The sequence below is a fragment of the Musa acuminata genome, chromosome BXJ3-4 (assembly GCF_036884655.1).
Source record: "Musa acuminata AAA Group cultivar baxijiao chromosome BXJ3-4, Cavendish_Baxijiao_AAA, whole genome shotgun sequence".
Lineage (NCBI taxonomy): Eukaryota > Viridiplantae > Streptophyta > Magnoliopsida > Zingiberales > Musaceae > Musa > Musa acuminata.
This window is the reverse complement of record NC_088352.1, coordinates 38566511-38594061: the sequence shown is the minus strand read 5'-3', so window position 1 is coordinate 38594061 and position 27551 is coordinate 38566511. Positions and strand designations below refer to the sequence as shown.

Sequence of the window (27551 nt, the reverse complement as noted above, 5' to 3'; positions counted from 1 at the left end):
TAATATGTACCCTTCACTGATTCAAGTTGATTGCATCACTCTACATCTATCTAAGAATCTTTGACAATGGATGAAGCCTTCACGAAAACAAACATGCATGGGTAACAAATGCATGCCATGATGCATCAAAATGTGTACCGATCATATAACATTAGTCCTACATTGAAAGTGGATAATATTAAGATTGACTTATAAGGTCTCATAAGTGTATTACTATCAACTTTAGCTTAAATATTTTAGTCAATGGTTTAGGCCAAACGAAGTCGATAGGCTAATTAGCCCATTAGACTCGGGTCATGATACACCATGTGGCTTGATGATGCAATATGATCATTTATAGCCCCTTTTCTCTTGCAAACCTTCAGTTGTAGATTGGGATCAGTAGATTCAGAGATCTACAAGCCACTTCACTATGATGGGAACTAGAAGTAGCAATTTTCACTTTTTTTTAACCCAAAAAAGCTCCAATTTTCAATTAAAAATGTCTTTCTTAGTTGATTATGAGGTGAGCTTGTCCTTTCTTTCTAGATCAAACAAAAAAAGGAAAATTCCTCAATATATAGTTGGTAGGGTTTTAGAATTTTATATAAGAAAAAAAGTCAAGCAAATAATTAGTAAAAAAATAAACTCAAATTACAATTGAAAATAATGACCTAATTTTATATATAATTATATTCTTTTACTTATTGGAGATTATTACTTATAATCTTTTTTTACTATTTATAATCTTATTTTAATTTTTTTTAAATATTTTTAAACTACTACTTTATAATTGAACATAAATGCCCTCTTACTCCAGCTCTTCTTTTTCTCTTCCTCTACGAAGGATGATATTAAGAGGGTAACATCGACGACGGTGACAGGTAGCGAGAATCATCAGTGGCGAATGGCATTGGTGAAGAGCGAGGCGAAATAAGAGTTGGCAAAGAAAAAAGAAGAAAAATTGATTAAATCAATAAGACAAATATTGTGCTTGCTAATTGCTCTAGTTGTTTTGGCACATCCAACCTTCACCCATGCCATGTGCCATTCCTTATGATCTTCATGGGGATCAAGACCTTTGTTTGGATCCAATCTATCAGTACTATCAAATCCTAATTTTTCTGTGTCTCGATGTTCTCTCCCAAGAACTCTCACAATTGATACGCGAAGCCCATAGTGACGTTGACCACATCCAGAACACAAATCCTAAAGCAGAATGACCAGTGCAGCGGAGGATCCGTGCTCATGGCAGCCGCATCAACGGGGAAGAACAGGACCAGCGTTGATCGAAGCAGACAGCCTGCAGTCTAACTCCCGCCGCACAGACCCGCTTTGCACGTCACCAAGAACAGCCTACGAGGCAGTTGGCGGGTTGTACGCTCGCACAAGATTAGGGTTTCATGCATGGGAAGAGTATAATCCACGGATGTAATCCAACCCATGGCGTTGATCACATGGAGCGGCCCAATTCCAGATGCAGCAAATTAATGTTCGCCACCTGCTGATCTCTGAGAAGAAACGATCCTAGGCGACGTACTAAGATTTGCGTGCATGGCCAGCTATGCCCTCACTGGCCAGTCACGTTGCTCTTCTCTATCTCCTTCTTCGATCCCAAAGCACAGGAGAGATCGATCCCCAAGTAGCTGCTATAAATAGGCCTCATGCTACAGATGCTGGTGCCTGAGGTTTTGGAGTCACTTCATGTTGTTCACGCAGTAAGAAGAGGTAGATAAGTCGATCGACAGAGAAGATGAGTTGGTTGAAGAGCTTAGTAGGTCTTCAGCTTGTGACGCTCTTCCTGAGCGTTTCCCTAGTCTTTCCTGCGGCCGAGGGTGCCGAAATGGAGATGAAACCATCATCGGAACATCCCGTCGCGGTGCCACCGGTTCCGCCGCCGATGATAGCACCCGCAGCGCCTCCGATCTTCACCATCGCGGCTGAAGGCGTCATCTACTGCAGGTGCAAGCTCCCGCGCTACTCAAAGGCCGTCGATGGCGCCCCTCTTCCAGGTTTTGTTTCCTTCATCAGCATTTTCACATGACGGTGCAGTAGTGTGCACGACTAACCTCTTGTTCTTGCGTCGTCCATCGTCGCAGGTGCGGTGGTGCTGCTGAAGTGCGGCAGCCAGCGCACGGTGTGGGCAGCTAAAGGAAGGACCGACACCCATGGCTACTTCTACCTGCAGACACAACTGAAGTACAAGTCGCTGTCGCGCACCTGCAGGGTGTTTGTGCTGTGGTCGCCGGTAGGCCCGTGCCAGGTGCCGCGGCGGTATGGGCTGAAAGGACCAGGAGCTTCTCTGATGTTTGAGAGGAAGCTGAGCGACGGGTACAACACCATTGCTCTCTACACCGCAGGCTTCTTCGAGTTCGGCCCGGTGAAATCGAGCAAGTGTTATCTCCCCTATTGATGCACGATCACTACTAGTCTAGCACTGATGGTAGTCGTTTGATGAGAGGAGAATAGCCATGAATAAAGGTTTAGTGTGGAGTAGTACCTTGTTTGTGGGATGAAGTGGGGCGTGTAGCTTTCAGCTTTCTGATGTTGGTGTCGGTGAATCAAATAAGTAATGAGACTGGTGTTCTTAGTGAGAGGAATTTGTGTCTTTTGCCATAGTCATGTGTTATCTCCGAATCACCTCCATGGAGAATCCGACTTACACAAATGTCGAGGGTTATCATTATCCTGTATCAAAATCGATGTCAAATAGATTCTTGATGTGATCGGATGTAGATAAGGGAGAAGTACTGAGACGAGAGAGAGAGAGAGAGAGAGTTCAACCTCGAAACCTGTACTGGCGACGCACCTCGACATGTGTATGCTGCCAGGCCCATGGCAGAGCTCCAAATAACTGCCTCTAATGCTTGCTTGACATGTAAACGTATCCAACACAAAAAAAGCTGCATCTTTGTTTGTTCTCTTCAGTTGCCAATCCTTACTCCAGAGAAGTTTACAGGTTTAGCTTTGGCACGCGACAGCAGCAGATTCGATTCCAAACTCACAGTGATTCATCAGTAGAACATGTTCAAGTTCATCATCACTACAATTGTGGTTCCAAGTTGGAATTGCCTGGGCTTCTCACAAGCTTATCTCAGCTGCAGCACTTACTGTGGTGGCTTTGTCTTCTTGAATCAGAATGTCTGAGAATTTACCCAAGAAAAAGTTTTTATCCACGAGGGCCAGTGCAAAATCTGGGAATCATTTGATACATAATGAGGTCTTCATTAGATCCATTTGGATTCAATTCAGCTGCAAAAAAAGGAAAGGAAACAAAAGGATGCATGGCTCCAAAGACTTTTGATCATCATGTCCCATGCATGAACTGGAAATGAAAGTGATCTGCTACCAAACATGTTTCTCTGGTAGGTCCTGAAGTTGGAGGACTTGTTTTGGCTCCATGTGGCATGTTTGTAAGAAGTCATCAATGTCCTTTTCTGAAATGAACACTCTTCATTTAACCCTGGTCATCTGGTTAGATCTGATACTTATATTTCTGTTGCCATATTTGTTGATGAGATATGCTGTGAAAGATCTCTTGGATTATGCAATCTGAATACCTTTTTCCTCCTCATCCAAAATGCACTTTGTTTGCCTTGGTTTAAGCCAAGGATCATCATGATGTAGTACTTAATTTACTGCCTTGTTCTGTGATGTTCTTGGTAGGAGATCAGAGACGACAATCTCTCCTATCAGTTTCTTCTGTCACCACCAAACAACCAGACTGCAGGTGGCAAAGTAATGCAGCCAACATTTAGCAGTCTGCAAGCGAAGCAGCTGATGATGTTGCTGTTAGCTAAGGCTCAGAGAAGAATCATCAGTTCTATGAGATTAATGTCGGATGCGTTCCAGCTTCAAATAATGGTCAGAGATGGTGCAAACCAAATTCTTTAAATAGTAAATCATACACACAGGCATGTTCTTCAAGTTGCAGCCTGAGAATGCTGAAAACTTTAGTGTAGAAGAAATCACAGTGGACTTTATAGTGTGTAGATATGACTAGAAAATAGCTTGATTTAAATATCAATTGATGAGCAGAGTAGATTTGTACATACCTTCTCATACATATAAGATAAATGACAACCTACCACCCATTAGTTACTAGGCCATGAAAAGGTCAACAATCAGCCTGAATTGGTGGAACATTGATGGCTTCATCATCATTCCTGAAATATCAGATAAGCATTTACAGAGTGCATTGTAAGTCTCTATCAGAAATGGAGCATATAGCTAATAAACACAAAAGGTAGTGCATTCACCATGACTCAGATTATTTATGAGACTGCGAAAGACATGTTCTTCAGTAGATTGAACAGTTTGGAAGCACACAAAAAAGGTCAGAAGATGCTTGACACTGTTTTGTACTCATCCCTTGCAGCAGCAATAGCATCTGAAAATTTCAGTTGCACAATGATTGTTGTGTAGCGCAGGCAAATAAATAAGTGAATCCAAATGGAATTATCTGCTCCAGACAGTAGATTTGGAAGAAAGATCATGTAAGTGACCTGTACAATCCATCTAAACACTGGTTTTCGACATGATCAGTAAAGAGAAGGACAGGGAATACTATTCCAAGTCTTGAGACAATCTCAATCCTTCATCTTGCTGCAGTGCACTGATATCCTTCATCTTGCTTCTCATGTGAGTACTCTCTGGTCATGGAGAAGAGTATTCTTTCATGGAGTCCACCTTAAGCTTGTCAGGTACGGTTTCCCTTAGTTTCGTATTACAAGTTAGTGGCAAACCTCTTCAAGAAGTGGGAAGAGGAAAGAGGAACTTTGTGTCACACGGTTGACTAAGGATTGAGCTGAAGACTCCTTTTCCTTCTGGTTTCCTTGGATCTGAGCAAGACAGTCCCGCATCCCCATTTCTACCTGCTCACGAAGTGCAAAGTGAAGACGCCCATTAATTCCTGGGAGCTGTTGCTGCCTTGCCTTGCTCTGCAGTTGGTGTTAGGAGCTCTTGTTCCAGCTCCGAGGATGATGCTGGCAAACAATGGAGCTCTGTACCCAGTTCTTGGCCTTGCATCTTGTGTTGCCCTCGTGTACATGTCTTTTGGAGACCTGGCCTTGGATCTGAGCACCCATGCGAGAGAGCCTGAGATGAGCTTTGTGGGAAGGAACGGAACTCGGTTCACCATGGACGGCAAAGCATTCTACGTGAATGGTTGGAACTCCTACTGGCTGATGGATCAGGCTGTGGAGGAGATCAGCAGGCCAAGGGTGAAGGCAATGTTCCAAGCGGGTGCCAAGATGGGGCTCACGGTTTGCAGGACCTGGGCGTTCAACGATGGCGGCTACAATGCCCTGCAAGTCTCTCTTGGACATTTCGACGAACACGTCTTCCAGGTATCGAGCTTCCACATTCTGCTCCATCTGTTCCCGATCTTACGCGCCGATACTTCGAGTTGCAGGCATTGGATCGAGTCATAGTGGAAGCAAAACGGCATGGCATTCGGCTGCTGCTGAGCTTAGCTAACAACTTGGAGGCTTATGGAGGAAAGACTCAGTACGTGAAATGGGCATGGGAAGAAGGAATCGGGCTGAGCTCCTCCAACGATTCCTTCTTCTTCGATCCATCCATTAGAAGTCACTTCAAGACATACTTAAAGGTGACAACTTTTTTCTCGGAAATAATTCATCTAAAACACTTCGAGATGTGGTTTTCTTGACACTCTTCAGATGTCTGATTGCTTCAGACCGTACTGACAAGGAAGAACCGCTTGAATGGGATTCAGTATAAAGATGAACCTACCATTTTCGCTTGGGAACTCATGAACGAACCCCGATGCATGTCTGATCCATCTGGTGACACCCTCCAAGTGAGTCTGTTCTTCACGTTCTATGGAAAAACACATCGAAAATTCAGAATCAAAGAATTTTGATTTCCATCGAAACTGCAGTCAGCATCATAAAATAACTCGAGATTTCAGTAATTGCAATCTTTAAATTGTTCAGGACTGGATCGAAGAATTGGCAGCATACGTGAAATCGATCGACAAAAACCATCTCCTAACAGTAGGACTGGAGGGATTCTACGGCCCTGCAAGCTCACCAGAGAAGCTAAAGGTGAATCCCGGACAATGGTTCGGCACGCTTGGCTCCGACTTCATCAGAAACTCCAAAGTCTCAGACATAGACTTCGCCTCCGTCCACATCTACCCTGATCAGTGGTAAGCATCAAACACCCGTTAATGCTTGGAGTAACGCTCTCAAGGCAAAGCAAACGAGTCGTCTTGTGGTTGTGCAGGCAAGTCGGTGCAGGTCTCGAAGAGAAGATGAAGTACATCTCCGGGTGGCTGACCTCACACATCGAGGATGGCGAGGTGGAGCTCAAGAAACCTGTGCTGTTCACGGAGTTTGGCCTGTCAGATAAGAGCAGGGACTTCGATCACGCCCACCGCGATGTCTTCTACGAGTCCATCTTCGACGTCGTCTACGAATCTGCGAGGAGGGGGGGAGCTGGTGCAGGTGCTCTGGTGTGGCAGTTCATGGCGGCAGGCATGCAGGAGTACAGTGATGACTTTGGGATCGTACCGGAGGAGAGGTCGTCCATGTACAGGCTGATAAAGAAGCAGTCGTGCAGGTTGATGAGACTGAGCCACGGGAGGGATTGGATGAAGAGGAGGGACTCTGAGAACTTCTGTGCAGAGTAAAACGCCTGCATCCATTTTTGTTCTGCTACTTTCCAGTGGAGCTCACCGGGGGAGATGAGGTTTAGTTTGTGGAAGTATATAATTAATTCTTTTTGTGGAGTCAATATAACTCCTATTATTGGTGTAGCATATGAGGGGACTCCATCCATGGAGAGAACAAGATGAAAGATACATAGCAATATGGTATCCACTAGCTGTCACAGTTGAAATTTGGATGTCAATAAATAATGCTGGCAGAGAGTGATTCAAAATAAAATTGTTTTGGTATATTGATCATAGTGTAAGATTAGAAATGTAGAGGTAAGATTATGTAAATTGATCATAGTGTAAGATAAGAAATCTTACATTCTGATCACTATCAACTCATCAGAAATCATATGCTATTAGATGTTGCAAGATTCAATCAACATTTGAACATGAGACCAGCATAGGTTATAGACATAGTAACTTTGAAATTTATCATCCAATTCAAAGTTAAAGACAAAAAATTGGCCAAAAAAAATGAATTAGTGGGATTTGTATTATAAGATAAATGATATTGCTTCAAAGAAATCAATCAAATATTTATAAGAATTCCAGGAAGAAAAAGCAAGCAATCAATTGAGTGGAGCTTAGTCTCTCAAAGGTTATCAATAATAACAGTAGAGAGCCTTTTTCTGAGCTCTAAATTGGCTAACAACATAGTATCAACATGCCACTGAAATATCCAATTTACTACGCCAAAAACACTGATGTTGATCAATAAAAATGAGCAACTTAAATTGAAAGGTATTATATTAGAGCATCACATGTTTATAGAAATTCCACATAGCAATTATTGCCACTATGTGTAGAAAGAGAAAATTAGGACCTCACTTCATCTTTTGCCTTTGTAATGAGAAACAGTTGGTTCAGAAGGCACAAACTTGTGTTACTTGAGTTTTTCTTGTGCCAGCAAAGATCGATGAATAAAGGTAACTAACATCACAGAAATATTATTTTAGAACACCACGTCTTTAGCAATTCCGCCAGGGCATATAGTGCCACTTACAGAAAATCAAGAGAAAAATAGGACCTCACTTCATCTTTGCTTCTGTAAAGAGAACATGCTTGTTCACTCGCGGATCATACTTGCGGAACTCGAGTTTTTCTGTCATCTTCCCAGGATTCTTTCGCTTAACATAAAAGAATCCAGTTCCAGCAGCTGAGACCAACCTGATAAATATTGATCCACGCTTTGCCTTACCCATCTATTCTGAAAAAGTATCTAGCAAAACATACAAAGATAAATCACAATTTCAGAACGAGGTCAAACCTCAGTTGATAGCCAAGAAACAGACAATTTCGTATGTTCATGAACAAGTAGGCATAATCATGTTATATCGATTAAATATTAAACACTATATCTATAATCTATTAATTTTTACTAACCGCAGAGGGTGACCCATCGCACGTGGGTGAGCCATCGAACTTAGGCGACCAGGTTTTAAGTCAATGAAACAGCCTCTCTACTTGTTGGAAAGCTGTGTGCATTGACTCTGTAATTGTTTACATGCGGGTGTTACAAAATGGCATACAGTATAGATAAAAGCAGAACACATGATAATGGCCTAATCAGCTCCAAACCAACAGGACAATAACTATCCTTACAAGTTACATCAAACTCACTTTCCTAAGATCCTGCAATTCATACAAAATTAAGTTTGAGATATGTACATATACTCAATAAAATTTATATTTTATTTGTTAAGATTTATTAACCGTAGTTTGTTCTTACGTTAATAATTACATTTTTCATACAAGAGAATGCATAGCTTAATAATAGTATCTCTTATAGTGTTTCGTGTTTTTTCTTTCAGGTTTAAAATGGGACGATTGATCTCTCCATCACTCGAGAATCTGAACTCAAAAATGATGATGCTAAAAGAAGGATTGTATTGATGATGATGTTTCCATCATAATAGTTAAAAGAATTTTGTACAATAGTGGTGATCAATGAAGTGAAAATTTTGAGTTATCAATGTCATATTTTGGTTTCTTTGAACTTATGAACTGTAACATTGTTGACTTTCCTTGTACTCAATGAATCCCACTTCAACAGTAGCATCTACAAAGTAAAATTAATTTTTACTTTATTAAGGTAAAATTCCTCTGCTAAGAACATCATGATGATCACTACAAGCATCACAAGATAATACAAAAATCAGAGAAAAGCACAGTTTATTCTCGTGTATCAAATCTGGAAATGTCAACATGATGCTGTCTAACCTAGTTTTCTACAAGTTCTCATTCCTCGATCGCTCTGTAAATGTAAACAGAACACAAATAGCTGAAGGCATGAGTTGATAGACTTAATGGCACATATGAGAGATTGTGTGTACTGTGTGCTGACTGATGACATACGTATGACAGACAGTGCTGCCTTTGGAAAGGCAGGCGACGAGAGCAGCGGCGGGGACGAGATGCGAGAACAGGAGAGGGGAAGCTATGAGGGTAGGGTAGGAGACGGGAGGAGCGGAGAGAAAAGCAGCGGGGAGGATACGAGAGAACGGGAGAGGGAGGAGAGTTGAAACCGCGAGAGACGATGAGAGGAGAAGGGTACCAGGGAAGCGGCGGCTCCGCCTGCGGCAACGGCAAAGATGAGCGGTGAAAGGGATCGGGCGGCGGCGGCGTCAGCAGGGGAGGAACGGAGCGAGGTTAGGGCGTCGTCGCGGTGCGTCTGGAGTCGGGTTGGATTTTTGTGCGTACCATTTTGAGTCGACTCGGTAAACTCGGGTTGACTCGTACGACTATATCGCTTTTACGTGATCGACGCATGAGTCGAACTGAGTCTGTCCAAATCCGGTTCGACGACTGAGCCACCTCGCCGGTCCTGATCTGGACGGTAGGATTGCATGAGTATATCAAATTTACGAAATTGATGGGCGAGTCGACCCGAGTCCATCAATAATTTGGTTCGATGACCGAGCCAACTCGCTAGTCCTGATCGATATCATACGATCCTAATATATCTTATTTGAATGAATAATATATTTATTATTATTTATATATTTTTCGTTTATAACGATTCAATTTGTCTTTCCACTCAAACATCACTGATACTCATACGTATTCGTATATTTGTATTAGTAATGATATATATTATAATAATTAAACAACTTTTTTATTTATTATTTTTTGAAAGTATTACGATTTATATTTGACAATGGAAAAAGATATGTAATAACTTTTTTTTAACAATAAGAGATATTACATATGGTGTCTATGTTAAAATTCAAGGTGATAAATCGATATGACATGTAAACAATCATTAAGATACCTCATAGCTCATTAAAGGTCGGATAACTTACATAATCATTTTTACAATTTATTGTGATCACGTCAACATGTTATAGAAAAGCTCATTTATGTGTGTTTCTAAAAGACTCATTCTTTAATCCTCTAAATTTTTTATTAAAAATGTTAGAGGGATCCTGTCGAACATATTTGTATTATGCAAAGTCATGACCTGAATCTACTTTTTAATACCTCGACCTGAGATGGATTTAAAAGTAGATCTCAAATAATTCTCAAATAGCTTAATGAAAATTTAAAACTTCAACGAGTAATTGCGATGAATAAGATAAGCACTCGAGGTTCAAGGAACCAAGTTGATGATATATATAATTTGGAGAATTTATTCTCCAAGGATGATCGATATATCTTACTATGTTTGTTGCATACTTTTTTTCTATCTAAATATCGATGAATGGTTTACATTTGCAGGATTTATATCATTACAAATTATGCTTAACATGCAGCTAAAAATATGCTTAATAATCATGGACTGAGATATCCTCCCATAAACTTGTGAAAAAGAACACAATTGCATTATGCAATTGTATCTTGTGATATGAATCCAGATCTAAAGAGTTTTGATGGAAGGGGCTACTTCATGAATTCAATGGAACTAATCATGCTCACAACATACAATATCACTTGATTCCTAGGCATGAACAAATCATAATCAAGTACACAGCATTATCTGAATCATGGCACCAGTTTAATATTGCATTATTGTATTCATTGCAACAGACACAATTCATTGCTAGGATGTAAAATGAAGAGCTTACACCAAGAATCCATCTTATCAAATGTCATGAATTGAAACCATCGAAAAGAGAAATGCAAATTAACACATGAATAGGGGAGGGAAAGAAGGGGACTAAAAAAACAAGAAAGAACAACTCAAGATGGACTGCAATATTCCTGTCTGTTCACCAAATTATTACACTATGGTCATTTCTCAAAATAGCTGAAATGAAGAAAATTTCACATTTTCATTTGCTGGAGAAAATTGAGGGAGGCATGCGCCAGTTGATGAACTACAGGCCCTGATCAATGAGGTAGTCACCCAACCTCTCCACAACCATGTTGCACTGGCCTGGAGTCATTGGCTCATCATAAAGGCCAATGACCACTGCTTGGCCTGTCTTCTTGATGGTGATGCCACCTGATCCCTGTCATGGAAAAGAATATTTCTTTAGAACCTCGATACAAGAACTGTGAATCTAAAAGGCCTTCTTAAAATGACCTCAAACTAGTGTAGCAAATTGGATACTATGAGGCAGGGCCGAGCCCGTGTTGCGAGATAAAAGTATGGCAGCAGCATCAACAATATTGTCTCATGAAAATTCCGCCATAAGCAGACTTTGCAATCTTTACAAAACTTAGCCCTAGAAATAGGATTCGGTATCTAGCATGTGTATTGATAAAAATTTATCTAAATTCACAAAATGCTGAGGTTGTCTGATACATTGAAGCACTAATCAGTTTTTTCTAGTCCCAAAGTTTAGCCTATAAAAGAACTGGCAACTCTAGATACACAGAATTATCTGTTTACTGTTGGGAAGAAAATAAATGCTAATAGAAGGTTTGAAAGCAAAGCAACCCCATTCTGGTTGCATGCAGCTGAAAAGGCATCAAAACTAAGATTGGAAAGACTTCAAAACATTGTTATATGTATTATACAATATAAATATAACCTGACGTTCGAACCGAAATTGAATTGAGCTGGAATCGGAACCGAATTGACCTAACGGTTTGTTGGTTCCAAACCGAACCGGAACCAGCCCGGGTAATTCAATTCCAGTTCTTAATTTTGGGAAACTGAAATCAACAGTTTTAGTTCTAGACCGACGATTCTAGTTCCAAACCGATTAAGTATGATAAAAAATATATATATATAATACTTATAGCACCTATGGTATAATGGTTAAATATTTAGTTTTAAACCCTAAACCTAGGTTTGAATCTTGATAGCATAATCTATTTGTGATTTTATATTTTTATATTAATTTTTTTTTATATTATTGCACTCATTATAGATATACATCTATTTTTTAAATTATAAACATAAAATTATAAATATTTTTTTTCTATTTCTAAATTATTTTTAATTTAAAAGTGATAAAAAATTGATGGTTCAAATTAGAACCATAACTGCCTGAATCAGAGGTTCTGATTCTGATTCCAAAATCGACCCTAGGCTAACCAAAATCGATGATTTTGGAACCATAGTCAAAGCTATATATATATATATATATATATATATATATATATATATATATATATAAATATATATATATATGTATGTATGTATGTATGTATGTATGTATGTATTTATGTATATATATATATTTATATATGTATATATGTATATATATACATCTATATATACATATATATATATATACATATATATATTTATATATATATATAATATACATATGTATATATGTATACATATATGTATGTATATATACATATGTATACATATATATATACGTATATATGTATACATATATACATATGTATATATATATATAAATATATATATGTATGTATGTATGTATGTATGTATATATATGCTTGTGACTCAAACAAAGATTTGCTTAGATTGAGATATCCTTGCATAAACTTGTGAAAAAGTTGGAAAATTTATTCAATTAATATAGTGTGCAACGCTATAATAAACAAAACAAGCCCTCGTTCTGAACTGCAAACTTCTCTTAGAATGCCATTAGAGCAGTGACATTTCAGGTGGTTGAAGCGGCCAGAACCATGGCTACTGGAAATCACAAGCCAAAGGGTAGAAGCAACAAAGTACAAGGACCATATATCAGGGAAACGATTACATCCTGATGCAATATATAAATTCAAGATTGGAAATGTAAAGCAATTTTTCTAGATGTTACAGACTTACGCACTGAGAACTACCCAAGAAGTAATAAAAACCTGGAATTCTCAATCTAACATTGATCTTTAATGCTCAACAACATAAACTTAAGAAGCAAAGAAAGAAACTGACAAAAAATGTGCATATAAAATATAAATTGATCATCCTAGGATGCCATCACACCACGTAATAAAAATTCACTACTGTCATCACAGGCCTGACATTAACAATGTCCAATGCTATACTTTAACATAAATGAATATTCTACTTCAGAAAATGTTACCTGGACATTTTTGTGTTTAGTTCATGTGTCTGTCAACATGAAGAATTACTACAATTAGCATATCATGTGCATCCATGAGACCAGCAAGAAAAATGCACTAGTTCGCTTCAAAAAATGATCTACTTTATGAATGCATTTCCAGAATGTCATCACAGTAAGAGAATGCTAGGAAAGTATTCGATACATACTACAAGATAATGACATAGTAAGAAAGAGCACAGTCACCTTCTTTCCACGAATGACAACTCCAGACTCTCCTTGAATTACCATGTACTTTGATGATCCAATAAATAAGCCAATGGGAGCTAGCGATCCAGGTTCATTGAAATCATTCATTACATTGGTGAACTCCTCAGGCTTAAACTATAAAGGGTAATAAATAGAAACATCAGTTTAGACAACAGGAGGAAATCATTTCAAGCATTCACATGCATACTAGCATGAAATAACACAAAAGTATTTTACATGATCTATATTAGCTATGGTTGGAGTAATAAATGAAACGAATAAGAAAAGATATCATGTATAGAACATTTGAAGCATTCACACGCATATTAGCATGAAATAACACAAAAGTATTTTATATGATCTATTGGCTATGGTTGGAGTAATAAATGAAAATAATAAGAATAGATAGCATGTATAAAACATTAGAAACTAGCACCACTGCATGACATATAAGCATAGATCTGATGAAACATTGTCACATTCAAAACTACCTCAATTAAGCAGCAAATAGTTCATAAAATGTATTGACATCGAGTAAGAAATTAGAATCACAATCAGAGACTTGAGAACATTATTAAAATAACGGCCAGTCACTGGGGGTTGTAACAAGCAAGATGGAACCCAATAAGATATCATGCATAAGAGAACTTCTGAATTGAATGAAATCAATCAAAAAATTGTCACTCAGGATCATGCGAATCATGTGACACTAATATTATGCACAGCAATTTACACATGGTGTGATACATGTTTATCTGCAATTTTTCAAGAAAAATCCAAAAGAGAGTCAATCACAACACAGAGAGGAGAAATTAGACACAAAGTTCTGATACTAAATTTAAATAAGAATACAAATTTCAACGGCATAAATTTATCATATACTCAAAATTCGCAACCAATCTACGTCAATCCAAGTACATAATACATATCCCAATACCAAGAGACACAATGTTACAGCAATCGCCAGTTCGGAACTATCCATCCTATCAGACCAAACACATGGCTCATCAAAACCATATCTTGCCAAGTTATCGTCAAATAAACACCATTTAAATCAATCATACTACAAATTTACTATCCAAATCCAATCAGACCAAACACATGGCTCATCAAAACCATATCTTACCAGTTATCGTCAAATAAACACCAATTAAATCATCATACAACAAATTTACTCAATCTCCCAGCAAGGTCAATTCACCAAAGGCAAAAAGTGCAGAATCCAGCATATAATATGCCTTGAACAAGATCGTAAGATCTAAGATGGAGGGAATGCGAATAGAAATTGGGGGCTAAACCTGAGGAAAGGATGCGCTCTGCGCCCAGACGCTGCCGTCCTGACCCATGATCGCCGCCGCCGTCAGACGGTGGCCCTCGACCTCGCACATTAAGTGATCGTCGACGTACGTTTGCCACGACATCGTCTCTCCCTCTCTCTCTCTCTCTCTCTCTCTCTCTCTCTCTCGGTCTCTCTCGCTCTCTCGGGCTTTAAATCTAGTTTTGGGGGGAAGGGGACGAGAGGATGGGAGGGGAGAACGGATCTGAAGTGCTGCCCCACCACTCGCTCAACCCGACTGAAGACGTGCCCGCCAAGTCCGGCTTTAATAATGCTGCAATTTGATCGACGTGGCGTAACTTATGCGCATTACTTTGACAATAATTGCCGAGTGACCCAAACCACGTCATACAGAATGACTTCGAATCCGACGGCCCCGATCGAACTTTGGAAGGAGGTGTCACGCATGACGGAGGCCATAACAGTGGGTTGGCCTTTGTTGTGCTTTTCATATTGGGCCCAAAGCCCAATGAACGCCGTCAAGAACCCGAGTTCCGTTTGTAACCTCCTAAACCTTTCGCGATTAACCATCCGATCATGCAATCGCGTTGCAGTCTCCCGCCTCAGGGCTCCCAAGGTTGGTATGCCGAGAAGATTAACCCTAACCCGAACGCTCTTTTGCTGTGTAAACGATTCCATTCGTCACGATCTTCTGTTTAGACTCGATCATTCTTGTGTTTCGTCCATGTCGATCTCCCTCTTTGCGACCTCTTATCGGTTCGTTATTTCGTGGCCAGTTCTCTTAACGTTCTCGAGTTCATTTCTTACTCCATGTTTTCCTTCAATTCGAGATTGGATTGACAATATCATAAAGTTGATGTTATTGTTAGTGTCTTGGTGTTTCATGCTTTCTACAGACAAGGAAAACTTGTCACCTAGAATGCTGTACTTTTGTTGCAGAGCTTCTTAGGATGGTTAATTTGTGGATTTCTTCATGGGAAGTATTGTTTAGAGGAAATCTAGGTTTTTCAAATGGCTTGGTAATGAGATAGGGAGAGTGATTGCGCACTTGGAGCTTGTTCTTTGCTGTGCTGGATTGTACTGGCAGTGGAGATGGATGCTTGCTGACAGACTTGCCCATGTTTATGATTGATTGGCACTTGCACGGGGACGTGTCTGATTGGTGTAGATGCAGCATTTGGATGTGCTCAAGCTGAAGCTCTGGCCTTTCCGAGCACAAAGTATAGCCTTCGTCATTGCATTGTAATGACACAAAATGCCACAACATGGTGTCCAATTAAGTTTCCCCTGAGCAAGCTTCCTGTATTTTTAGCAGGTTCTGTTCCAAACCAGATTGCCATAGATGAAAAACCTTTAAGACAAAGGTTTTTTTACTTCAAGTGCTATTAGTATCCTTTTGGATTTTTTGCAGAATAAAAGGCTCTCTTGGGAGAGCATAAGACAGTAAATGAACAAGGCAAGTGAAGTAGAACCATTCATGTACTATTATGATAAGTTGTCATTCCTCTCAAAGCAGACAATCCAGAAACTTGCTGCACACTGTGTAGTCTTTGAACCAGCATAGCAATTATATCTGAAATGACAAAGTTGGAAGATGATATACTTGATTGGTCCGAAACAGAATTTTTCTCAAAAATTCTGCTGTGTATTACATTTAAACCTCAACGGCAGGTTTTTAATGGGATTGACTTGTGTAGGTTGTTGTATATCTTTGTCAAAGTTCGACTTAGTAGGACTCCTTTAGCTGTCTCCATCTCATTTGTAAGATTTTTGATATAGCATCTATATCTGAGTATTTTGTCTTCATCTGAATAATATAGCATGTCTTACAAACTGAATTTGGATACATCCATCCCACTTACCCTTCACTATAATTGTTCATGCAATTCAAATTTTGCAATTTTTACCTGGAATTATAGATCATCTTCCTTCTTCTCGATCTCGCAGGACCTCCATTGAGCATTAAATATGTTTAAGAAAATATTGTTCTCTTTCCAAGAGATAATGCTTTCACCATTTACAGTATCATCTTGGGGAGATGGTATGGTGTAATTAACTGTAAAAGTAAAAAAATTGTTGAAGTAAATCAGTTTATTCTAGTTTTGCTATGCCAGTTTCTAATTACTTGGTATTTCTTATAGTCATGCATGTTCCAAGCCAAAATGAAGTAATTGTTAAGTATGTTTTTTGTAAGAAGATTCACTGTGGATCCATATTTGAGGAGCCATTGCAGTCATCACTCCTTAATTTCTTATACTAAATTTTCAACCTCATGGCTTCATTTCATTTGGTCATGCAGCTAAAATTGAATCTTAGTTATTCTTTTTTTTTAAATGTTTCCTTGTTTGATGAGGCTGATGTTCCTCATGGTTGACTTTGATTTCATATTGGCCTTCTTGACAGGAAAGGCATATAATCAAGTAGCAAGTTGCAAGGCAAGACAAAAAAGATGATAGCACTGTTCTTTCACAGGACAAAGTTCTCAGGTTTTCTCTTCGGTTTTATCTTTCTCGTTGTGATAGCCTATCGTTGGATTTCTCGAAGGAGACATACTATAGATAATTTGACGCATCTAATGGATAACTTGTTCAGATGCTTATTGGCATCCACAGATTTGAAACTTGTCTGCATTTTCGATGTCACTACTGTTTTTTATATCACAACTAGGTTGTTCCCATTGTATTTTAGTCTACTATTCTCATGACACTATCTGCGAGCCTGCAAGGCAACTAGACAAAAACAAATGGTTTGTTTCATCCCCTTAAGAACATAAATTTTCTTTCTACCTAATATATCTAATTAATGAAGTTCAACAGTAAGAACAATGTGGGTAGGGGCATAAACTTGTGTTAGGTCTCTTATATTTAACATGCATTGATTGTTTTCCAGATCAGTTGTTATGGCACCATTATAGAACTAGAAAGGCTTCACTAATGGACAGGTTCTGGAGGTGTTGTCACCCAATAAGATCCATTCCTAGAGTGTGATCTACTGCATCATCACTACAATTTATGATGTTCCTACTGGCATCATCTCCTACTGTTGCAGGATTCCTTGTGCTCAAAGTGTTTCCATGGCACTTTAAGGTATGATCCCTTGGTAAGTCCTAAAGATGGGAAAACGTTAATTATCTTTGATTAACTTCTTTTTCCTCTCCTTTTCTTATAGGGGACTGAATTAATTGTGACCAACTGGGAAGGAGGCTGTAATACTATTTGTGCAAAATGTAAGTTTTTTTTTTCAACCATCAACTGTAAATTAAAAATATTGTTTGAAAACAGTAATCTGTAAAAATCAGCTCCCCATCTAAAGATGCTTTTTTTTTTTTCATTCATCCAAAATTGGTCAATTGGTGGGCTTATTTTCACTTTTATTGACAGCTAAAATTTAGCTCATTTACTAATCTAGCTTAGACCAAAATATCACTTACAACCAATATAAGATTAATTGGTATTCCATAGTTGAAAACTTCTAGAACATGAGATTTGATCCAAATGTTTTGAAGTCCATCCCTTCTCATTTATATAAATATACATTTTGTATTCATCTGTGACATTCTGTATCTGACTAATTTCCATTATGCAAAATGCAAGTATTATTTCAGTTCCTTCTTGTACTTGGGATTTTGACATGAACATTAGATTTGTTGCACATAATAATCTTCCACATTAGAATGTAGAAAAGAAACCTTGAGAATGCCTCTAAAGATTCATTATTAAGGGTGTAATAAGTACCCTTCATGTGTCATATAATCTGTTCATATGATAGATTTACTGGTCTAATAATTTTTTAAAAATGGTGAAACTATTGCTTGTTGTCCAAATCATCTTTACAACAATAAAAAGTAAATATTGTTTTAAAATTAAACCATGCGTGATTGCATCATTCATTATCTATCCATTACTGAAAGAGTAGTGATTCACATTATTGTTTCTGTGATGTAATATTCGGTTTAATATAGAATTATGACATTGATTAGTTTGGCATCATAACGTTTCTGGGTCATGTGATTCCATACTCATCCATCAGGTCAAGTCCTGATACAAATAAAAAGAAGCAATAATGGTTGTTTCCTTTGTTAATAATCTATTCGTCCCTCTAAAGACCTCATGAAAGCCATTATTTTAGATTATAAACTTGAAAAGGCTGATGCAGGTCATGCCACTTTTCTTTCATTCCTTCTCGTGCTTGCATGCGTATGACAGGGAACAACTTGTCTTGAAAAAAAATAAAATAATAATGATAATAATTTTGATATATCAAAAATCAGTCTGATATATTCTTTCCTGTATCATAAAAAAAATTATATTCCAAATAAATACTGATCTTGGAGTTATCAGTATTTGAAATAGTATATTTAATTTGATAGGAAATTAAATGCGAAGGATCTCATTATTGTGCAAAATCTAAATTGTATAAGAATCTCTCACACATAACATCTTGGGATGTGAAGAGGGATCTCCTTGTCCACCATTTGAATGCACTCATTATACAAACAAGCAACTTGGTTACTATGGGCAAAAGAAAGCTATGTGGGGGACAAAACATAATTAAATGGAGTTTTATATTAGAACAAATATGTGATTTGGCTTAAACTTGATTGACGGTGCACAAGAAGATGAGGCTTACATTTGCTATCTTGGAATGATTGATTTGGAAATGCAGTACTAACCTTGGTGATTGCTTCATGAAATGTTTTATTTGGTTGGAGTGTTATGGTTATATATGTCAAAACTCCATTTCCATGTTAAGTATTACATGACATATCTTACAATTAGAGGTACCATTTGTTATCTTCTTGGATGTCGATTGATCTAATATATAATTAGGTTGACTAACATACAATAATTCATCGCCCATTGAATTGATTGGTTATTGAGTCTCGTAATACTGCACATCACTTAAAAGCAAACTTTGCAACATCATTAAACTGAATAGAAGTATTTCCAAGGTTTGACCTTTTTATTACTATCATTAGTAACTTAAGATCATGTTCTTTTGAATAATGCTCTAAGATCACTTCTCCTTATTACTTATTACATGCAACAATTTGATTGAGAGTTTGCTATCCATATCTTCCACGGCTCTAATTTCTATTTAAATTACTAAAAGGTACTAAGCATATTTTTAATTTTACAAGAAAGAAGAATCATCTTAAACCAGTTGCCAATATTTTTATTTTAATATTGCAAGCGAGATTCTCGTTTATGACTTCAATCAACCTCCAATTCAACTAATTTTTCTTCGTACGTTGATTCACTTGAATGATTAAGTTCCAAGGCTATCAATTAAGAAGTTAATCTTCTTTATTTAATTATAGTAATTATATTTTAGTTCCTTCATAGTGCTACATGGATCTTAGAATTGTGTTCTGAACTGAAATATAGTCTAATATAACAATTATTGGATCCCCATTTTGCTATCCAATCCTAAATAATTTTCATTTTAAAATAAGATAATTAAGTAGAAAAATATTTAATTTCAATTAAAGATATTATTTTGTCCATCTAATTAGATTAAATTAGATTTAGGTGCTCTATTAGATCGGTATGTTTTTCTCTCGATTGAGAGTGATAAATGTGGACTAATTATAGATTATATTCTATAGTTAGACATTAATATCACAATCCTTACACTTTAAAAAAAATTATATTGGAATATCTATAGTTATAAAGGCAAAACATATAGTTCCATTTATTCTAGTTTCATTGATTTTAGCGACGAAAACATGAAAATAATAAACAAAGAAGTAATTTCAATATTATAGTTGACAGTGAGAAAATGATAATAAGACATAAGAATCGCTCTTGTTATCGCTCTCCTCATCCACAGCAGTCATCCGTTGCCTTTAGTGGTATCGTCGTCCATCACTATTAACTGAAATATTAAAATTATTTTTTTACTTATTATTTTCGTGATTTCATTGATCTCCTCGTTCACAACAGTCATCCGTGACCCTTAATGGTATCGTCGTTCATCATTATTAATTGAAATATTAAAATTATTTTTTTACTTATTATTTTCATGGTTTAATTCATAAAATTAACGGATAAATAAAGTTAAATATTTTATTTTCATAATTATAAAAATTTTAATATAATTTTTTAATTAGGTCATAAAGATATATCCTTCCTGTGATGACGTGGCGTTTTCTCATACGTTGGAAATGATTCTGCGGCACTCGAACCAATCCGCGGGGACCGTAACTGACGTCACAGTGGCAATGTCGTAAATAAGTAGTCATTCTCACCATTATTTAAATAGGTCGATCTGCTTTCGTCGTTCTCCGCCCTCTCCGCTTTCTTCTTCTTCCTCTCCGTCGTCTCTCGCTCTCCCTTCTTCGAACGTCACGAGACCTCCGAAATATAAAGCTAAACAAATCCCTATCCCTCCCTCTCTCTCTCGTGACGACATCGAGAGCACGCCGCGACTTTAATTTATCGATCTATTTGTCTATATATACATATAGTTGAAGATGGCTTCGTCCTCAACCCCAACTGTGCCGCCCGTTGCGTCCGGCATTTCGTCGAGCAGCCGCGATGCACTCCGAGGCGTGTGACCCCCAGGAGCCCCAGTCGCCCACGGGGCGCCGGATCCTCGACTTCGAGTTCCGCAACTCGCTCCCCCGCGTCCGCACCCCCTCCCTCTCCTCCGCTGCCCCTGATCCCTCCCCGAGATCCCCCGCCCTGTCCTCCCCTCCCATCATGGGCAGCGAGGCGCGATCCGCGGTCAAGATCGTCAAGGGGGAATTCGGGTACGTCCTCGAGGACGTGCCCCACCTGACCGACTACCTCCCCGAACTCCCCGTGAGTTCACCCCTCTTTGACCTCCAAGTTCTTGCTATGAGCTGTTTTGGGCTTTGGGTGAAAGAAGAACCCCGACCCTTTTCAGGTTTTGGATGCCATCTTCAGTGACAACAGTAAAAGACCAGACAGGAATACCTGATCTTTACAGGTTAAGCGAGCATGTTATGGCTTCGTGTTAGTGTTTGGTGTTGCCTCTGGAGACACCATATAACTGGAACGATCTAGTTGAGATCATAGTGTCAGGCCAGTGTATCAAGTTCTAATTAGAATTGCCAGTGATATACCAAGTGAATAACTCAGAATGTTTTCTATTTAGCTCTGCTTGACGTAAGAATAATCAAGATAAGTGAGGAGAGAGGAAAAAAGGAATGAAAATTGGGATCTTAGATAACTAGGCAGTGCCTCTTCTGGATAAAAAAGAGGAAGTTTGATGCCTTTGTCCAACAACTTATTCATATTCATTAATTGATTCTCCGAATCTTACCGGCTAAAATTTTCAGTTTTATGTTTTTCTGATAGGCTGTTCGAGCATGAAGCAGAAATCAGCTAAATATAGAAACTTGCTCTATATGCCTTATGTCTATTAATTGCTCTTCTGGATTCTAGGAGGACTATTAATCAAGTAATGCACACCTTTGGTTTTCTGTTCTTCTTATGTGCTTTCATCCACTGTAGTCATTTTATATATATGCCTATTAAGTCAAGACAGAAGCGGATACTCATTATTTTTGAATTACTCTCTTGGAAACAGAACTTTTAAGTGCTGTGATGATGTGATAATATTTTTGTTGCAGGCATACCTTAATCCACTCCAAGATAATCCGGCTTATTCAGTTGTCAAGTATGTTCACTCAGTCACTCATCCCATCTTTCAGTATCTCTCATGTGTTTAGCAGGACTTAATGATATACCATTCTTCATGTACTTGCTGATATTATCATCAGGCAATACTTTGTTGATCAGGATGATACTGTTCCTGAGAAGGTGAGTTGTTCATGCTCCCCATAGTTAAGTTAAATGCAAGGACTAGCACAGTTTGGAACTCTGTTTTACACATCAAAATGGAAAGATGCAATTGATTTTACAATGGCTTAGAATATGTTTGTGTTATATATGGTAACAAATTGTTTTTCTGTGGTCCATAGATTGTTGTCCAGAGAGATAGCCCAAGGGGCCTCCATTTTCGGCGTGCTGGGCCTCGCCAAAGGGTACGTCAACTGCATATGTTTCCTAGTATACTAATCGTGAGTTTGAATGAGCAATATTTCACTGACAGGTAACCTTGGTATTATTTAGGTGTACTTTGAGTCAGATGATGTCCATGCTTGCATTGTAACATGTGGAGGTCTTTGCCCAGGGCTTAACACTGTAATTCGGGAAATTGTATGTGGCTTGACACACATGTATGGTGTCAACAAAATAATTGGTATTGAGGTGAGGACTAATTGCTGAACTGCATACAGCTCCTTCTTCCTTGGCTCTTTTGCATGGTGCTTCATTTACTAACTTTGTTATATGCTTTCTAATGATGCTGCATTTACATCATTATGTAGTGTTTTTGACTTACAAGTTCAGTGGCATTATAGGGTGGATACAGGGGATTCTATGCTCGCAACACCATACAATTAACACCAAAGAGCGTGAATGATATTCATAAACGTGGTGGCACAGTCCTTGGTACATCACGAGGAGGCCATGATACTTTAAAGATAGTGGACAACATTCAGGATCGTGGGATTAATCAGGTTCAATTTTAGGCTGTACTATATTGTGAAGTTTGTTTATTTGCCTCAAGGTAAGAGAATGTCAGTTTTTCGCATTAATTTATGAGGAATCATATGCTCGCCAGGTTTATATCATTGGAGGTGATGGGACACAAAAGGGAGCAGCTGCTATATTTGAGGTAAAAACGTCAGGAAGCCAGAAGTTCTCTTGATTACAGTCTCTGAAATATATTGCTCCATACTAACTGAATGTCAGATTCTGCTAATATTTGTGACATCACATGATGATATTCATTTTATTCATTTTTTATTGTGGAGATTTATGGACATAGCTTCATCCATTAAAATCTAACATGAAGTGCTAATAATCTCTCTTGTTTTTGTTGATGATAATCACTCATGTTGACAATTCTGACTTTCCACTCTTCCTCCAAAACCTACTTCTTCCTTTCTACTGCTTGGAGAAGTAAAATATCAACTTGAAACTGCTATTTATACAGAGAGACAAAATTATTCTCTATTTTGATTTCTCCTTCAACTGTATCTTAGAAAATAGTGATGACCTTTTTCTAAAATTTTAGAAATATGATCTGTTCAATAGATTCTTATTGATCATTCCCTACAGGAAATTCGAAGGCGTCGTCTCAAAGTTTCTGTCGCTGGGATTCCTAAGACAATAGACAATGACATTGCGGTACTACTTGTTCTTACTATTTTCTACATATGTAATTCAACAAACTTCCTTGTCATCTTAGGAGCCTGAAAATTCTTGCAACCACTTCATCATCACACTTGGTTGTTATTGTAATTCAGGTTATTGACAAGTCCTTTGGTTTTGATACTGCTGTTGAAGAGGCTCAGCGTGCAATTAATGCCGCACATGTTGAGGCTGGGAGTGTTGAAAATGGCATAGGCGTCGTAAAACTAATGGGCCGCTATAGTGGTAAAACTCCTTTCTTGGTAAAATGATCAAATCTGATAGTGATAAATCATTTTTAAATTGGTAAAATTGTGTGATACAGTTGACATGTATATAACAAGAAAGTTTCTTTCTTCAAATTAATATATAGGAAAATTAGACATTTACCATCAGCATGCTGATGACAATATAGCCCCATGCTTCATGTTATTCCTTGATATGTGCATGCCAAAAAGCTGTTTGAATTAAGTATCACCAACAGAAGCTACATGAGCTTCAAACTTCAGTACCCACATGCTATCTAAGGTTTTTTATAATATAGAGATCATAATAATTTTTTTGTGATTCTAAATGCTTGTTTCAGTTAACATGAGCTATCAATGCTCGACAGACTTGATTATGTAGATTAAATTCACACATTATCATGTGATGTCATACTTAATGGGCTAAGAAGATTTACTGGTGCAGGGTTCCTTGCAATGTATGCTACTCTTGCAAGCCGAGATGTGGTAAGTGTCATAATCTCCAGGATTAACTTGACCCTTGGATCTGCTGGTTGAAGAAATGACATGTTGTTTTCTATTTGTTTCATTTTGTTTTCAATTAGGACTGCTGCTTAATTCCAGAATCACCATTTTATCTGGAAGGAAAAGGTGGTCTTTTTGAATACATGGAGAAGCAGCTAAAAGAAAACGGACACATGGTTATTGTTGTTGCTGAGGGGGCAGGGCAAGATCTAATTGCTGAAAGTATGAGGTCAATGAATCATGAAGATGCTTCTGGAAACAAGTTACTCCTTGATGTTGGGCTATGGTTATCTCAGAGGATAAAAGTGAGTTTGCATATTCAGATTAATATCCTTTCATTGTATTACTAATTCAATCTGGATAATACTATCCGTCTGATAAGTTGCAAACGGTTGGTACTGCAGCTTACAATTTGGGGTGTCTCTCCTTCAATGTTGGAAAGTAACAATCTTAAATATTGCATGACACACATTTCATCTTTAAATTTGAGTTACACTGAAGTTAATCAGCTGACCAAAATAACCTAGAAGTAACTTATTTAGATTCCTGTTTTCTCATAGCAAACAGTATGATACATCTGCATTGAAGAACAAAATTTTTAGCAGTCCACTGTACTAATTGTTTTTCTCATGTAGAATTATTTCACAAGCAGACAAAAGATGGTCATAAATCTTAAATATATAGGTACGTGAGCTGTCTTGGCATAATCACACATCTAACTGTGATTAACCAGATGTAAGAGGTTTATTCTTTGGAATGCAGATCCAACATACATGATTCGGGCAATTCCAAGCAACGCATCCGACAATGTTTACTGCACGCTTCTGGCACAGTGTGCGGTGCATGGGGCAATGGCTGGATATACAGGTTTCACCGTGGGGCTAGTAAATGGAAGACACACATACATACCATTTGATGTAAGTATACTTACAACCATGTGATAAAAAACTTACTAGCTGCAATCAGGCTTCCAACTCAAATTCTAATGATGGCTTGAATTTTCATCCTTTTTTTCCCAAAAGAAAATAATATATTAAGAAAGAAAGATAGAGAGAGGGCCAGTTGTCCTTCCACAAAACCTCTATCTGATTACTTTTGGCATGATTGGCTAATCAGTCAGCACACCGATTAGCCTCTCTATGAACATGAATCACTTTCCAAACCTGAAGCTTCTTCGAAAGATTAAAAAAAAATTCTAGTTAGGTTAGTAAACCTCCATGGTGGTTTGCCCTCTTGATTAAGGACATGTATAATTTGAAGAGCATCGGTTTCAGTTTCCACAAACAAAGAATCCTTCACTGATTGCAGTCTTTACAGTATGGCACACAACCATAAGTTCACTGTGCCGTGCCGGCCACTGAAACCTTCAATCTTCTTGCATCCAACTAGCAGATATCGCCCATCATTAGATCAAAACAGGAATCCCACCCTCGCAGCCTGCGAATCATCGTTAAAAGCATCGTGGTTATTAATTTTAATCCAGCTCCTGTAGGGCCTAACCCACTGCACCAGGGACTTGAATTTTCATCTTAATGTCAAATTCTACTTAGCAATTTTCCTGTCTGCAAATTTTGATGCGTTATAAAGCAGAGATTGTTGGCATCCTTAACTTGAAAACCCAAATTTACACTTAAATCATATGCTGAATGGCAAGGCATATATGCACAGCATGTTAGCCTCCAGGAAGTAAATTCCTGAATTGCTGAATCTTTGAAGCTCTCAAAGTAACTACTGTGTAAATCGTTCTTGTAGTTCCTTTTGTCAATCCTTGCTTTCCTTCGCTTATTTTTGCCTATATTTGTGTTATATAGTTGACACTTCTGGGCCAAGGCAACTTGTTTGACACATTGTAATGTGTGTACTAATTCCACCAAAGGATAATGTGAGTTTCTAACCAAAAAGAACACCAAATTTTAGCTTCAAACTTTTTCCAAATGAAGAATCTCCCAATAATAGGAAAGACGATAAAATATATACATAGAGGAGACTAGAAGATGCCTTTAAAGTCTGGTCACTGTGTATACAAAATATATTATGTCTGTGAAAGATTGTCAGGTCTATTGTATTGTTATCTGATATGATGAGTAGCCCATTTTAGATAAAGCTGTGTAATTTTTACATTTATTCTTTTGACCATCATTATTGGCAGAAGCCTATGGAGAGACTTCACCTCAATTATCAGTGCAACTTGCACTGCATTTGCATGTTCATATATGATCCTTTTAGTTTGATTATCATTTCGAGCTACATTGGGTACTTTTTCATTCATGTAAGACTGATATGTAAATCGTTGCATGCTTGGATTCTTCTATTTGCTGGTTTCTGATAACAATAAATTTCTTAGAGGAGATTTTTCTCCATAAGTGACCGATACTGGCTTTATATTCTCATCAAATCTCTCTATGATTGCAGAGGGTGACAGAAACAAGAAACACGGTTGTCATAACCGACAGAATGTGGGCAAGGCTGCTGTCTTCAACCAATCAACCGAGCTTTTTGAGCTCTAAAGACGTCGAGGAAGCAAAAATGATGGAGGAGATACCGAAGCAGACAGCGGATGAGGAAAAAAGCATGGAAAATGGTTCTACTTAGAATGGGGCTTTGCTTAACTGCATGACAAACTATAAGCAGTTTGAGGTGTAACAGTAGAGTGTGGCGGCGTTACTAAGTGATGTTTTTGTCTTGGGGTATCAAATAAGCGTTTGGATCGTGGTCAGTGTGATTGTTACATTAAATAATGTATGCATTCGGACAACGAGTTTAATTGTTCGATTACAAAGTTTTACAATCATGCTGATATTTAAGTAGTTGAATTATTGCAATAGTTGTGTTAGATTATCACAATAATTATAACATTAAATAATATCTTTTGCACAAAACACTTGATTCTGAGTTTACTAATAATATATCAATCTATCCTGAGTAGTTGAGGATTTG

General features: G+C 37.9%; 5 protein-coding genes and 2 long non-coding RNA genes across 9 annotated transcripts; 4 read left to right on the top strand and 3 right to left on the bottom strand.

The window, feature by feature from the left end:
- Positions 1–919: 919 nt before the first annotated feature.
- Positions 920–2895, bottom strand: LOC135634925 (uncharacterized). Its single transcript, XR_010495499.1, has 2 exons — positions 2764–2895; positions 920–2667 (listed from the first exon to the last, which is right to left on the bottom strand). It is a non-coding gene; the product is annotated as an uncharacterized LOC135634925 (long non-coding RNA).
- Positions 1733–2575, top strand: LOC135634924 (non-classical arabinogalactan protein 30-like). The gene is made up of 2 exons (XM_065145677.1): positions 1733–1991; positions 2079–2575. The coding sequence occupies exons 1-2, from the start codon at positions 1733–1735 to the stop codon at positions 2390–2392; spliced, it is 573 nt and encodes a 190-aa protein (XP_065001749.1). The 3' UTR covers positions 2393–2575.
- Positions 2896–4593: 1698 nt separating the features above from the next.
- LOC135634923 (mannan endo-1,4-beta-mannosidase 2-like) lies at positions 4594–6890 on the top strand. Its single transcript, XM_065145676.1, has 5 exons — positions 4594–5327; positions 5393–5590; positions 5678–5800; positions 5937–6151; positions 6229–6890. The coding sequence occupies exons 1-5, from the start codon at positions 4959–4961 to the stop codon at positions 6632–6634; spliced, it is 1311 nt and encodes a 436-aa protein (XP_065001748.1). The 5' UTR covers positions 4594–4958; the 3' UTR covers positions 6635–6890.
- A 692-nt stretch (positions 6891–7582) lies between these two features.
- On the bottom strand, positions 7583–9372 carry LOC135581906 (uncharacterized). Of its 2 annotated transcripts, XM_065147565.1 has the most exons (3): positions 9216–9369; positions 8045–8151; positions 7583–7880 (listed from the first exon to the last, which is right to left on the bottom strand). In XM_065147565.1, exon 3 carries the CDS (start codon positions 7861–7863, stop codon positions 7690–7692), a length of 174 nt encoding a protein of 57 aa, XP_065003637.1. In that variant the 5' UTR covers positions 7864–7880; positions 8045–8151; positions 9216–9369; the 3' UTR covers positions 7583–7689. The 2 variants fall into 2 exon arrangements, with proteins under 2 accessions (XP_065003637.1, XP_065003638.1); XM_065147566.1 differs by lacking the exon at positions 8045–8151 and having other exon boundaries at positions 9216–9372.
- A 1462-nt stretch (positions 9373–10834) lies between these two features.
- On the bottom strand, positions 10835–14868 carry LOC135634933 (profilin-A-like). Its single transcript, XM_065145687.1, has 3 exons — positions 14640–14868; positions 13339–13476; positions 10835–11112 (listed from the first exon to the last, which is right to left on the bottom strand). Exons 1-3 carry the CDS (start codon positions 14760–14762, stop codon positions 10978–10980), a joined length of 396 nt encoding a protein of 131 aa, XP_065001759.1. The 5' UTR covers positions 14763–14868; the 3' UTR covers positions 10835–10977.
- A 321-nt stretch (positions 14869–15189) lies between these two features.
- LOC135636048 (uncharacterized) lies at positions 15190–17942 on the top strand. The gene is made up of 3 exons (XR_010495788.1): positions 15190–15254; positions 17042–17724; positions 17807–17942. It is a non-coding gene; the product is annotated as an uncharacterized LOC135636048 (long non-coding RNA).
- A 2971-nt stretch (positions 17943–20913) lies between these two features.
- On the top strand, positions 20914–27402 carry LOC103974158 (ATP-dependent 6-phosphofructokinase 6). Of its 2 annotated transcripts, none has more exons than XM_009388953.2 (14): positions 20914–21444; positions 22239–22285; positions 22389–22428; positions 22590–22652; positions 22741–22878; positions 23031–23189; positions 23294–23347; positions 23794–23862; positions 23982–24111; positions 24556–24596; positions 24695–24919; positions 25250–25298; positions 25377–25531; positions 27027–27402. In XM_009388953.2, exons 1-14 carry the CDS (start codon positions 21178–21180, stop codon positions 27204–27206), a joined length of 1617 nt encoding a protein of 538 aa, XP_009387228.2. In that variant the 5' UTR covers positions 20914–21177; the 3' UTR covers positions 27207–27402. The 2 variants fall into 2 exon arrangements, with proteins under 2 accessions (XP_009387228.2, XP_065001104.1); XM_065145032.1 differs by lacking the exon at positions 20914–21444 and adding an exon at positions 22044–22066.
- Positions 27403–27551: the final 149 nt, after the last annotated feature.